The sequence below is a fragment of the Bufo bufo genome, chromosome 1 (genome assembly GCF_905171765.1).
Source record: "Bufo bufo chromosome 1, aBufBuf1.1, whole genome shotgun sequence".
In the NCBI taxonomy this organism is placed as follows: domain Eukaryota; kingdom Metazoa; phylum Chordata; class Amphibia; order Anura; family Bufonidae; genus Bufo; species Bufo bufo.
In genome coordinates, this window is record NC_053389.1 from 373,630,073 (window position 1) to 373,645,198 (window position 15,126).

Sequence of the window (15,126 nt, forward strand, 5' to 3'; positions counted from 1 at the left end):
ACAAATAGAAAGCAGGTCAAACGAAGTTTTCCGGCAGTCAGATATATAACCCTGATAGAAAACCCTGTCTTAAACCCAGACTAAGGATAATCTTCACCAAAAACACTATGTAAAAGTCATGCTGTGATCTTAAAGGGAGCCTGTCAGCCCCTTGCGTGCTGCAAGGAATAACCAACATGTTTTCTGCTGTTTGGCCCTACTTTATGCTGCCTTCAGAGACAGGACCGACATGTTCCCTTTATAGGGAATCCAACTAGAGTAAGTGGTGTACAACATAAATGACGCCAAGTCTGATTATGTAATATGTATCTTCATACTCATTCGAACTCTGACACTGTGCCCACACAAACTGGCAGTAAAACGCATTTAAAGGACTCCTGCACACGTAATGGAAAGGATTCTAGGAGTCCTCACAATTAATTTTAATACCAGTCTGTGGGAACATAGCATAGGAATTCAAGGGTGTATAAAAATACATATTAAATAATTAGACTCTGCATCTTTTACACTACAAATTGCTTACTCTAGTTGGAGGCAAGGAGAATAGTTCATAGCCGACAGATTCCCTTTAGGCTCCATTCACACGTCTGCAACGTGTTTTGTGGATCCACGGAGCAATGAACAATGCCGGCAGGCAGGCCGGCCAGCGGCAGCTTAACTCCCTGATGTCACGTGCCTGCGCCGCCTACTTTGTGAATGAAGCAGGCGGCGCAGGCAAGTGACGTCAGTGAGTGACGTGCCGGCCGCCCGGCCTGCCTGCCGGCATTGTACAGAAGCTATTAGGATGTACGATACTATTAGGAGTGAGGGGGCATGTGTAATCACTTTTAATTGAATAAGACATTTTATATTTGTATACTGGGGCGGCGGGCGGGGGGGGGGGGGGGGGGGGGGGGATCTGTGGATAACATCCGTGGATGGCACAGTTAAGGGGGATCTGTGGATAACATCCGTGGATGGCACAGTTAAGGGGTGGGGGTCTGTGGATGGCACTGTTATGGGCTGGAGGGGGTCTGAGGATGGCACTGTTATGGGGTGGGGGGTCTGTGGATGGCACATATTTAACAGTGCCAGCCACAGATCCCTCCTGTAACAGTGTCCGTCATCCACAGATCCCCCCATAACAGTGTCCGTCATCCACAGATCCCTACATAACAGTGTCTGTCATCCACAGATCCCCCCCATAACAGTGTCCGTCATCCACAGATCCCCCCATAACAGTGTCAGTCATCTACAGATCCCCCCATAACAGTGTCTGTCATCCACAGATCCCCCCATAACAGTGTCTGTCATCCACAGATCCCCCATAACAGTGTCCGTCATCTACAGATCCCCCATAACAGTGTCCGTCATCCACAGATCCCCCCATAACAGTGTCCGTCATCCACAGATCCCCAGTAATAGTGCCATCCACAGACCACCATTAGTTCCAAACCCACCAAAAGCACACCTTTTGGTTAAAAATTTTTTTTTTATTTTATTCCTCCCCAAAAACCTAGGTGCGTCTTATGGGCTGGTGCATCTTATAGGGCAAAAAATCCGGTATCTGCTGCAATAACACACTACAGCAGAGCTATAGCATGTGAAAATACTCTAAATGTATCTCTTGAAAACTTAAAGCCTAATGTATATGGCAGAGACACATGCAGGAGGCTGCAAAGTGATGCGTGCAAACACAACTGAAGTTCCATACTATACTAAGCTGTAGAGAGCACCTTGGAAACTTGCCTTTCAGTTACCAGAACCAGCTCGAGTAGGCCCATAATGCTAATATTTAAAATATGTCCTGGAACATTAAAAGCATCCTACCTTGTAAAATAACTGGAGATCCCCAATAGGTGGAGAGACTGACAGATAGTTTGGGAATTTATCTTGCAGGTGGGCAATCAACATGCCAAACTGAGTACCCCAATCTCCTAAATGATTTATCCTGTAAATGGCAAACAGACAGAATGATCATTAAAACACATTTTATTTATTGTTTGACATAAATGAACACGCTAAACATTTACATTTGAACATACATATAATTCAAATTTTAAAGTGTACCTCCAGTCATGGACCTAAAAATGTACTAGGGAATTACGGTGTTTTTTCTTTTATAGGACACTGAAAGTGGGAATGGCAGTGCGTCCTATAACGCAAATACTAATGAGCCCTTCTGTGGTGGTATAAAGATATCAAAATGAGTTTTAGATACAGAAGTAGAAAAACCCCTGACATTCTTGTAGCCGGCCATAAAATTGGCAATGTCTTATTCCCAAAAGAGAGGAGATTACCACTCATAAAAACTTTCCTGGTATCAGGTTTTCCTCAAAACCTCCTAGACCTGGTGGAGCCATTCGAAAGGTCAGGCTGAGGATACCTTAACCTGCAGAAGGGGTCTTGTATAAAAACCCATACCGATGAATATTCAAAGAAATATTGGACTTTAATCCGTATTTTGGCAGTGTGCTTCCCCAGGTTGGATTTAGGCCATCATCTGTGCGAATGTCACCTCAAGCAGGGCTCCATAAGATGTAATGATTAAATGGGTTCTCTGGTCCCTACTTGAAAATTGCCCATCTTCATTACCTGTGAGGGGAAGGTTATTACACCAATACTTACCCTCCACAGCGCAGCCCTTCCTATGATTCTCTTCTGGGTCACGTGACTGCTCCTGAAGCATTTTCAAGTCTTCCAGTCCAGCGCAGTTTTCTTCTTTTCCTGCCTGAGGCACTGCCTCCTGCTGTTCTCCCTCGGTCCCATCACTTGCACACTACTGCGCATGCGCCGGGACCGCCAGCCGTCTTCTGAGTGTACAGGCTTCTGTGTGAAGCCTGTACTGATTCATGTACAGCGCGATGCAAGCGCTGTACATGACTGACAGCATAGCGATCAGCCACAGAGGTTGATCGCCATGCTGTGGAGGTCATTGGGGAAGCAGTGGATGGCACATGGGGGGCACTTTGGATGGCACATGGGTGCCCTTGTAGGCACTGTGGATAGCACTATGGGGGAACTGTGGATTTCATTAGGGGCACTATGGATGGCACATGGGTGCACTGTGGATGTCATTAGGGGCACTATTGGTGGTACATGGGTACTGTGGATGGCACATGGGTGCCCTTGTGGGCTATGTGGATGGCACTTTGGGGGCACTGTGGACGTCATTAGGGGCACTATGGATGGCACATGGGCACCTTGGGGGCACTGTGTATGGCACATGGAGGCACTGTGGATGTCACAAGGGGGCACTGAATGTCACAAGGGGGCACTAGATGGCAGAATGGGGGCAATGGATGGCACAATAGGGGAACTGGATGGAAAACGGGGGCACTGGATGGCAAACGGGGAGCACTGTGGATGTCATTGTTATGGAGGCACTGTGGATGTCACTGTTATGTACGCACTGTGAATGGCACTGTTATGGACGCACTGTGGACGTCACTGTTATGGGGGCACTGTGGACGTCACTGTTATGGGGGCACTGTGGACGTCACTGGTATGAGGGAGCTGTGGACGTCACTGGTATGAGGGAGCTGTGGACGTCACTGGTATGAGGGAGCTGTGGACGTCACTGTTATGGGGCGCTGTTGATCTCACTGTTATGGGGGCACTGTGGATGTCACTGTTATGGGGCACTGTGGATGTCACTGTTATGGACGCACTCTGGATGACACTTATGGGAACACTGTGGATGGCAGTATTATGGACACACTGTGGATGGCACTGTCATGGGAGCACTGTGGATGGCACTGTCATGGGAGCACTGTGGACGTCATTGTTATGGGGGCACCGTGTACGTCACTATTATGGATGCTGAGTATAAGTGGTAGGGCTCGTGCACAGAACCGTTTTGGTTTTGCGGTCTGAAAGTAGCGGATCCACTAAATAAGGTTACTGTCCGTGTGCGATTCACATTTTTTTTGCAGTCCCATCGAGTTCTATGGGTTTTAGAGCTGCATTATGAGGACCAGAATAGGACATGTTCTATCTTTCGCAGAACTGACATACGGATGTGGAAAGCACATTGACGTCATCAGTGTGTTTTTTACATCGGTATGTCCGTTCCAGTAAAGACAGAACATGTCCTATTCTGATCTTTAAAATGAGGACCTCAAATCCATAGAACTCAATGGGACTGCAAAAAATGTGGATCGCAAAATGGATACGATTGTGTGCATAAAGGTTTAGATACACAGCTCAGCAGTTTTTATGATACAAAATGGAATTAGATATACAGCTCAGCAGGCTGTATCATAGAAGAAGGAATTAGATACACACTTCAGCAGGCAGTATCACACACAACAGGCTCTGTATCAGGCACACATACATGTTAGGATTAGATACAGATGTGCTTGCTGCTTCCAGCTGTTTATTACACCCTGGAGATGGTGAGGGCAGAGACTGTGGATGGTTAGTGATGGGATTTACACAGTAAATGAGAGTGAGAAGCAGAATCATGTCTGTGTGCAGAAAGATAGACACAGGAGTTATAGGAGTAGCTGCTGCAGGCAAAGCAAAGTGGGGGGCGTGTCCAGCCTGTGACTCATCACTGTGCAGTGCAGCCAGGCTTGTGTATCAATAAAGTTATGTATTCAACAAAACAAGGGGAGAAAGTAAACAGATCTGCCAGGAAAATCTGATTTCTTCCAGGGAGAAAGGAAAGCTCAGACATGAAAAACAAGTATTGGGGGCATATGTATGCATGGTGAGGGGTGTTAGGAGCACATAAAAAGAATTTTGATTTTGGGACCGGACAAGTACTGTTGCTAACCTCTCCATGTTTCATATGCATGTGTGCAGAACATTATGATTGGTTGGAGGAAGGGGTGCAAGTGGAGGAATCTGCAGACCCTCTTAAGGTGTGTGCATATTCAGCAAATGGTCATTTTTAGGGGGACAACTCATTTGATGATCTGGCCGACTACCCCTAGAAAACCGGACTTCTACCATCTTGTAGCGTACTAAAAGGGTTATCCAACATGTAAAACATCCCCCCCATATAGATTAAACTTACACCGCTTCCCGACACCCTGCTCCCCATACGGCCACTGCTGCATCTCCCTGTCGCACAGATCAAAACATCCTGCGACAGGGGTGAGGGCAGGTATACCAATAGCAGACCGCAACAGGGACAAGCTTCCCTAGCATCACGGGTGAGCAGGGTAAGTATAAACTATAAAAGCAAAAACACAAATGCAATAGCACTCTGCAACCAACACTCTGCCCTGCCTCTATGCCGGATGTTGAATGAGACTTTGTGTGGCTATCATGGCCCATAAACAGGTAGGAACTAGTGTTAGGGACCACTCATAGAGGTGACCTTGACGTGGTGAGTGGCTTATTACGCTTTGGCCAAAATGTACACCAATGCCTCATTCAACATCCAGCATAGAGGCAGGGCAGAGTGCTGGTTGCAGAGTGCTATTGCATTTGTGTTTTTGCTTTTGTATGTGTATTTCGCCATAGCGATGTGCACCTGCATACAGGGTTGTGCTGACTGAATCCCCCACATTTTTTCTTTGTAAGTATAAACTATATGAGGGGCCCGGGCATGTTTCGTTTCTGTTATCCATTTCATTTTCAAACTGTTATTTGTTTGCATTGCATTTGTATGTCATTGAATTTTTACATGTTGATAACTGTATTTTTGCATGCAGTGTCCTGTGGATATTAAAACTTTACTTTAATAAGAGCCTTCTTGTGTTCTAAATGATTCCACGACCTTAGAAGAGGTGTTATGTATTTTTGCGTATTAACTCTATGAATGCTAGAGAGAACAGTGGGTTTGAGTGGGTATTGCGAGTTCAAGACATCTTGTCCGCCTAATATGACAAGCGGTGGCAGCGAATATCCCATTAAATGTTGAAGTCCGATAGCTAAAGAGGAAAGATTTTGTGTAACTCTCTATCTAAAAGTAGCAGAGTTAGAAGCTGATTTTAAAATCTTGGTGACCTTTAAAGGGGTTGTCTCACTTGAGCAAATTGCATTTATTATGTAGAGGAAGTTAATACAAGCCACTTAGACAACCCCTTAAGCTCATATCCTGAGTCTAAGTCATGATCCTGACAGCTTCCATTATAGAAGCGCTCATTAAGGCCTTATGCACACGACCGTATGTATTTTGCGGTCCGCAAAAAATACGGATGACATCCGTGTGCATTCCGTATTTTGAGGAACGGAATAGGACATGTTCTATTTTTTTTTACGGAACGGAAATACGGAGATACGGAAACGGAATGCACACTGAGTACCTTCCGGTTTTTTGAATACCCATAGAAATTAATGGTTTCGTATACGGTCCGCAAAAGAACGGAACGGACACAGAATGAAAATACGTTCGTGTGCATTAGGCCTAATACAGTAGGACGGGGAGTGATGAGTGTAGTGCTCTCTGGTCTTCCTGACATGGTGCTATGACCTGATGGCATACAGCATCAGGACCTGGTTCATGTTCTATGACCTGATGCTGTGCCCAAAGATCGTGCTGTATCCCCCAAGTGGCTTTGTCGTCACGAGCAGCAGAGGAAGGTGGTGATCTGAGGTCTGATGAAAGTTTTTTTTTTTTTTTCTTGGGGCATGGCCTGTAGCCAATGGAGATGGCAGAGAGTGAGCTCTGTCTCAAACTCTCCATAGCGACGTTCAAAGCTGCTCAAAGAAATCCTCTGTACCTTACTGGACAACTGCTAGGACTGCCACTGCAACGATGGACTTTTTCTCGCCCCACGAGGCCCGGCCTAGCAGAATACCAGGCCTAGTTCCGATGCAGCTTCCTCACAGACTTCTTCACACAGAAGATAACAGGCTCCCCTGCGTCAGCTGTGAGCTCCCTCTCATCCCAGAGGTCGAACCCAGAGCCTCCACATGATACAACTCCTTCAAAGGAGGCACAGCAATGGCATGGCATACACCACGTAGATTTAAGATGGAGCTGAAACGAGCCGCGAGTGCCCTAGCTCCAAACAATGGCAGAGATGTGAACCTGACCCCTCGGCCCCGGATGATACTGATGTCTCTACAATCTATGACCCTCTTCTAGAGTTTACCACAATTGACCAAGATGCGTCAAAGACATTTATTAAAACCATGATGTCAGCGATGCATCGATCTATTAAAACTCATTTGCAGCAGGTGGCAACAAACATTGCATCTTCCCTTGATAAAGTGGGGCATGGGTCATATTGAAAATAAAATGGGAGAACAAACCAAATCCCACAACGATTTGATAGATGCTCACTACTCCTTGGAGGATGAGGTAGCGGCCTTAAGAGCATAATTGCCTGATATTGAAGACAGAAACAGAAGGAATAATTTGAAATTCTGTGGTGTACCAGAATCTGTCTGATATTTGATATCCTTTGCGTTCAAGAAACCCACTTTGCTAAAGACAAACATCCCGACTTTTCACAGAGGCTTCTCTGAGGTGTTCCTTGCTAATTCAGACAAAAAGAAGGCGGGGGTAGCAATAGCAGTGAAGGATTCTCTCCAGTTTCAGATAGAGTATTGAGGCGATGATGGGGTAGGTATCTTGCCCTGGTCTGCCAAATAGAGTCCACAGTCCTAACCATTGCCAATATCTATGCTCCAAATAAATCACAGGTATGGTTTTTGAACTACTTAAAATACAAAAATGAGTGTTAATGCTCTGGGGAGATTTCAACATCATTCCTGATGGGACTTGGACTCTACAGGCAGGGGCAGGGTGCCTCCTCCAGCACTAAGAATGTGGCTGGGGAAGGAGGAACTGTATGATGTCTTAATGTAGGCTGAAGAGAATATTCTTTCTATTCCCCCTGCCATAGGTCCTTTTCCAGCATAGATCTGGTCGTTGTGGATAAATCCCTATTGCTCTCGATCTGTTCATCCAAACCAAAGGTGAACAACATTTTCTGGTTGGGGGCCACATTGGCAGACTAAACCAATGACGAGGGCTGAAAATACATTTTAAAGGGGTATTAAAAAATGAAATACTGTATTTATGGCATATTGAACATACAGTATATACCATTAATGTATAGTTACAGGTCCAGGACTCCCATCTTATGGGAGAATGCATGAAAGATAGATGTTAGCAGCCACAAGACAAACATACATATCTGTTACCAGATGGTTGGGGGCCGCACAAAATTACTTAGAGGGCCGCATGCGGCCCCTGGGCCACAGGTTGTGCACCCCTGGTCTAAACAATAGTGTCTTTATGATCTGACCATGCCACAATAATCTGCTCCTTTAAAGAGGACCTTTCATTGATCCTGACATTGTGAACTAAGTATCATGACATATACAGCGGCACCCAGAGATCTCACTGCACTTACTATTATCCCTGGGCGCCGCTCCGTTCTCCCGTTATGTCCTCCGGTATGTTCGGGGACTTTGTTATAGTAGGCGGTGTCTGCCCTTGTTCTGCAGTGAGATCCCTGGGCACCGCTGTATATGTCATGATACTTAGTTCACAATGTCAGGATCGGTGAAAGGTCCTCTTTAACAGCTCTCCGAACCCACCTTCCTACAAGGCATGGCGGAATAGCACTTATCTGCTGCGTCACCCCAATAAAAAGATCAGATAGAATCTAATTTGAAGGATTATTTTTCCTTTAATGACAATGGTGAGGTAGATACCTTCTTACTATGGCTAGCTCATAAAGCCACAATCAGGGGCACATTAATGCAACGGAGCTCACAATAAAAAAAAGCTAGATCTGCCAAATTAGTGGACATTCCGTCCCATCTCTCTTTTAAATTGTGACGTGAAGCTCTATGCTAAAGTCCTTTCTCACTGCCTTTTACAGGTTCTCCCTTCAATTATCCACAGCAAACAGGTAGTGTTCACTAAGGAAAGACAAGCCCTGTATGGTACTAGAAGGATCTTGGGATTAATAGAAATAGTGAGGAGACTACGGGCGCCTTCTCTGCTCCTAACATTGGATGCAGAGAAGGTGTTAGGCCGGATACATTGGGGGTTCGCTTTTGCTGTTCTCTCAAGGTCTAATACTGCAAGCCATTCAAGTCCTATACTCCCATTCATCGGCTAGAGTACTAGTAAATGGTACTCTTTCGTCCCCCTTTACGAACGGGACAAGGCAGCATTGCCCCTTGTCTCCTCTTATTCTTGATGGTGATGGGACCCTTTGCTGAGAAAATTATAAAGTCTGGAACAGTTAGAGGTATACCTGCAGGGGAAGGGGGGGAAGGGGGGGGGGGGAAGGGGGGGGGGCGCCAACACAAATTGGATCTCTTTGCTGATAATGTTATATTGCTCATGTCTGATCCCTTGGTTTCTTTGCTGTCAGCATCCTCTATTATTGAGTTGTTTGGCAGGGTGTCCCATCATAAAATTAATGAGGATATGTCGCAGATCTTAGCAAATAATGTACCTTCCCCTTTACAAACAATAATACGGGAGGAGATAACTTTTCAATGGTCCTTATCCTCCATAATCTATGAATACAGTTGTGTTTTCCTCTCAGCAAACTATTCTCACAAAACTATGATTCTCTGCTTACCTCACTACAAAAGGAACTGGATAAATATTCTCAAGTAGAACTATCATGGTTGGGCCGCATTATCATCTATAAGATGATGGTACTACCCCAAAAATTATATTATTCTAGAACACTAGCCATACCCCTCCCAAAAAGTGTTCTTCATAGCTTTCAGCGTCAATTGTTCTCATTTACATAGAAGGGACGACCTCCGGTAGCAGCCTCTATTCTATATGGCCATAGGAGTAGAGGAGGAATGGGAGTTTCTAATATACTAGTTATTACAATGCGTTACTTATTAAACAACTGAGATATTGGTGGCAACGAGATGTTGCTGTAAGTTGGCCTCAAACTAAGGCTCCATTCACATGTCCGTTGTGTGTTGCGGACCAGCATATTGCGGATCCGCAACACACCCGCCCGGCACCCCTATAGAAATGCCTATTCTTGTCCGCAGCTGCGGACAAGAATAGGACATGTTCTATCTTTTACGGAGCTGCGGACCCGAAGATCGGGGCCGCGCTCCGCAAATGCGGATGCGGACAGCACACTGTGTGCTGTCCTCATCCATTCCATCCCCATAGAGAATGAATGGGTCCGCACCCATTCGCAAAATTGCGGAACGGAGGCGGATCCATTTGCTGACGTGTGAATGGAGCCTAAGGCGGAGTTACACAAAGGAAAATCTCTTAAAGCATTACTTCTGATACATACAGTATCTCCCAATCATCCTCTACCATTCTCTCCTCCTATAAAAGCTTCTATTTTGGCCTGGAAAAAGCTGGTCAAAAGATCCCAGGGGAAAACACTAAAAAAGGAAATGCCCCTCCCCATACTAAAGATTGTGATCCCTAATTTGTCAATGTCTTTTTTGAGGAATCGAGGAGCTAGATTAAATTATGAGGGGACTACACTTAGACCCTTCTCCTATTTACAAGTTTTATTTCCTACTTCTAAATACTTTTACTACATTAGGTTCACCCAATATCTCATAAACAACCCTTTGGCAGGGGCATCTACTTCCCTACCCTTGTACAATATTCTTTTCTCGCCCTCTGGAGGAGTCTCTACTTCTACCAGACATATCTACACAGTTCTCATAATTGATACAGAGGTGAATAAGAAAACCCACATATTAAAATGAAAAAGATCTGCAAACCTCTTATACTCCCAAAGAATGCCAGGTAGCTTTGCACGCAACAATTAGAGCCACCTCATGTTCCAATCTATTAGAAATTTATCATAAACTACTAGTTAAATTGTACTTTACCCCCTCTCGATTGGCCCAAATATTTGCTAAAGCAGACCATAGATGCTGGAGATGTGATTGATCATCAGGTACCCTAATACACATATTCTGGGAATGTCCGATCTTAACTCAGTTTTGGTCCAGTGTTCAACAAATATCACCTGGACTCCGGTAACTATGACTCTGGAGCTACTTTTGTTTTCCGTAGGGATAGAACAATTCCCTTTTTAGTTTAGAAAACTTATGAGCCACATTTTGTCGGCTGTGAAACTTCTAATAGCGAGACACTGGAAGTCCCCTGAGGCCCTGAAAGTTCATTGTCTAATAGAAATGATCGCTATATGAACGATTATAGGCACTCCAGCGACAGTCATTATGTTCTTTCCTTAAACAATGTAACTCTTGGATTAGATGTCACCCTTGATGGGGTATAAGTAACTCCATTTTGTCTTTTCAGCAACGTGTATTACGATTACATTTGGCCAGTGCACTTTTCCAAAATCCCCCTTCCCCCCTTTGGAATGTGAGAAACTTCCTGTGCGGTTTCAAGATACCCATACATTCCTTAGTTTGTAGTTTGAACAGTCTTACCTTATAGGGTCATCTTGGCTCAAATGTATACTGGCCTATGTGTTTATACCTGATTGGTCAAATGCTGTTACTATGAGTCATCTATTATGTTAATGCAGAGCTCATGTGTGTTCATACTATAGGTTAAACAAATGCTAACAAATGATTGGATGTCAAGGAAGCTCAACCCCCTCTATTATAACTGTTTGCCAATTGTGAATAAACCAGAATGGATTGGAACTAGACACGTGTTTAAGTGTTTCACCCTAATTCATTCTCCTGGTACTGGATAAGACTTAATTCAAGCTGATCACCGAAATCTTGTGTCAGGGACACATTAGGCAAAGAGTCTATATTGCCTTACAACTTTGGGGGCTCAGTCCTGGGATCGAGAGGGTCATCCTCGGGTCTGCTACGAAAGACATAAATTATTGTCCTCCTTGGACCTGGGGGCACTGACCAAAATCTCGACCCAAGTAAGTTGAACTATTTGTTGATTTCGGTAGATTGCTGTGTCCGGGACACAGGCAAAAGCTCAGGGAGCTAAGTTGATTATAAGAGGCTCAGGGAGTCCATATCATTAGAGATAAATAAGTGCACTATGAAGAAATCCTGTTCAGGGAACAGAAGATTACAAGCTTGGATTAACTCTTATGTATATATAGTATAAGTATTTTATAAGTGATAAGATTATCTGTCTGTGTGAGATGTTGACCGGGTAGTAAGTGTACGGTCACATCCCACTGTGAAATCATTCTGTTTCCATCACTGCCAACATGTAAACTTTATGTTGCACGGTCTAGTCCCACAAATTACTTCCTAGTTAACCCATGGGTAGACAATTTGGCAGGATGTGAGAATTGACAGTTAAAATGTTTAACAGAATGTTATGCCCGGCTGGCAAAAGGGATGAAAATCTGTAAGAATCTGAAGTTAGAGCTTACAGATTGTGTACATCAGAACTCCTGTGATGGTGAAGGGGGGGCTATGGTGAGTGAGAAAACAGAGCAGTGTCAGGAAGTTAATTGATGGCAAGGAAAAAAGTGCCCCAGTGTCTGCAATCAGAAAGGGCTTGTTAAAATGTTCAGAAATGAACTGGTTAATTTTTGTTGCCCTAATGATATGTGTGTGTTTAAATAGGGACGATCCATAGCCCTAGAATTAGAGATTACAGCAGTAAAAGATGGTCAGTGAATGGATAAGTGTATTGAAGGAAAAGAGAAGTTGGTTGAAGGATAATAATAGGCTGGTGCATACTGAGTTATGGTTTAAAGTGTTCATGGAAGTAACTGAGAGAAATTGAAAGTTGGAGAAATGAATAGCATTTCTTATTACAAGATGGAGGATTTTGAATCCTACAGAGAACAAAGAAGTTGCCATGTGGCATCCCTTCCCCCACCACATCTGCTGTAACATTCAAAAGTAATTATTGTACTTGTAGTTCGACAAGAACTTTTCCTGTTTTCTTTTTGAGAGCACATTCCAGAGAGAACTCCCTCCCATCTCACATCCCCCTCCTGTGCTCAACTACCCTCCATATGGGGATTGGGGGGGGGGGGGGGGCTGGTAATTGGTAATGCATCTGCAGACTGTGAAGATACTAATGTATGTTATCTATAGATCTTACAGACAGGCCTCCAGCATTGGATTAGATCCAATGATGTTTGCAAATCCACTAGTTAAGAAAATGCCCACAGTGATTGTGCTATGATGCCAATTGGAAGTGTCCAATCCTATCAATTTAAGGTTGCACCCATTCTAAGTCCTTATTCAGATATGAGTAAAAGTTTGAGGAATATTTAAGTAGAATGTTCTGTGATGGACGGATTTATTTCTCCTGCCTTAAACAAAGAAACATTCTTGAGATAAGAGACGCAAGGCAAAGGAAATGGGGGAAGGGAAATTAAATAGAGTAAGTGACGATGTGTGCAACACTAAACTAAAATCACATGGCATATAAAATGATTTGGGTTTTAACAAAATTACTGTATGATTATAACATGTATATTGTCTTCTTATAAGAGTTGATTAATCACAGAGTGAAGATCAGAAGATTTTGGAAAAAGCAGCTCAATAGTGACAGACCATTAGCAATTCTGGGTGTGGTGTGGATATCTGTTTCCAGGAAAGCTGTGTTTGTCTGTGCTACAAGTTTTGGAATGTAACAAAGAAATTGTGTGACTGGGTTGAAAGATACATAATTCAGTAGAATGTGAATGGGTGTGGCTTTAAATTGTAAGTGGAGTTGAAAATGTACGAAGACAGAGTTTTTAGCAGAGCTGTGTGTGCAATTCAGTTTTTATGTATAAGGGCGAGGTTATGAGCTGTTTGTGAAAATAAGTATACAAAAATATGAATGCGTATGGAGTACGGTATTTGTTTTCATATAATATGCGCAGTGAGAATTTTATTTTATTTTTCTTGGAAGTTTTTGTTTTTTATTGGTGCCAACAGCATTAATCAAGCTGTACATTTTTTTTTATTGAAGTCAGTGAAATGTTTTTATGGGCCCTTTGTGTGTTCATGTCTGTATTGTCAGATCTGTTTGTTTCAATGTTTGCAGTTACGTGTTACATGTTACATGTTAAGTGTTGTGCTTAACATCAGAGCTCTGTTCTTATGGGCAGCTGGGACACTAATGACAGACAGAAGGAGGACCACAGTGTCCGACTAAAAGGGGTGGACTTAGATGACTCAGAGTGGGAGGAAGGAAGTGTGAGCCTTCTATGTGAATTAATGGTGTTTTGACAAAACCTTTCAAAACTGACTCACTACCACTCGAGACCATGGACAGGGAATACATCACAGATCATTTATTTAGCATTATATTAGATTGCCCAGTCAGCCTGTTAGGGAGAGATTTGTTCATTAAGCTTGACTTGTAATTATCAGCAAAGAATCAGGGCATAAGAGTATACTCAGATCTCATTCCAATCTCTACACCTGTGCCACTGATTCTTGCAAACATACAGGACCACCCAGAACTTAACAACATTAATCCTGCATTATGGTCTTCAAATGAATATGACACAGGATTCATAGATTGCACACTTAACAAAGCTACTGTGAAACCAGGTGTCATCTCAGTGTTCCAGAAACAATACCCGCTGTCAAAAGAGAAACTTGATGGACTTAGGCCAATGATAGAAGAATTCCTACAAAAAGGAATCCTGGAAGAGGTGATTTCACCCTACAGCACGCCCGTGAATCTAGTGACAAAGGCAGATGGTACTGCCCGAATTGTACAGGATTTAAGGGCCATCAACAACATAATTGTGCCTATAGCCCCTGTTGTACCTGATGTCACTTAATTATTATCTGCCATTCCAGCAGACGCTGTTTGGTTCAGTGTGATAGATCTGAAAAATGCATTCTTTTCTATCCCAGTTGATAAGATAACCAGACTACTTTTTGCTTTTTCCTTTGACAGACGTCAACTGACCTGGTGCAGAAATGCCCCAGGGATATGCTGATTCACCTGTAGTGTACAGCATAGTCCTCCAAGCGATGTTAGAACCATGGTACCCCCCCCCCCCCAAGGTTCTGTGCTGCTGCAATATGTCGATGATTTGTTACTGTGTAGCATGTCAGCGGAGGCCAGCATTCAGGATGGTTTATCACTGTTAACATGATGTGGTCACAAAGTGACACTTAAGAAAATGCAATCGTGTAAAATGCAGGTTGAATACTTGGGCTTTGTCCTCACAAAAGGTGAAAGGAGAATCAGCGCAGAAAGAGTCCAGTCTATTGCAGGTTTGGTCAGCCCGCACACCAAGAAAGAAATGTTATATTTCCTTGGTATAATAAACTACTGTAGACAATGGATTCCTGATTGCTCCT

General features: G+C 43.7%; 1 protein-coding gene across 1 annotated transcript in view; it reads right to left on the bottom strand.

The window, feature by feature from the left end:
• Positions 1-15,126, bottom strand: part of RARS1 (arginyl-tRNA synthetase 1) — a 518,621-nt gene that overhangs the window by 173,653 nt on the left and 329,842 nt on the right. Inside the window, exon 7 of the mRNA XM_040404976.1 lies at positions 1,810-1,930. Coding sequence (XP_040260910.1) covers positions 1,810-1,930 — 121 coding nt within the window. The remainder of the gene's footprint in view (positions 1-1,809; positions 1,931-15,126) is intronic.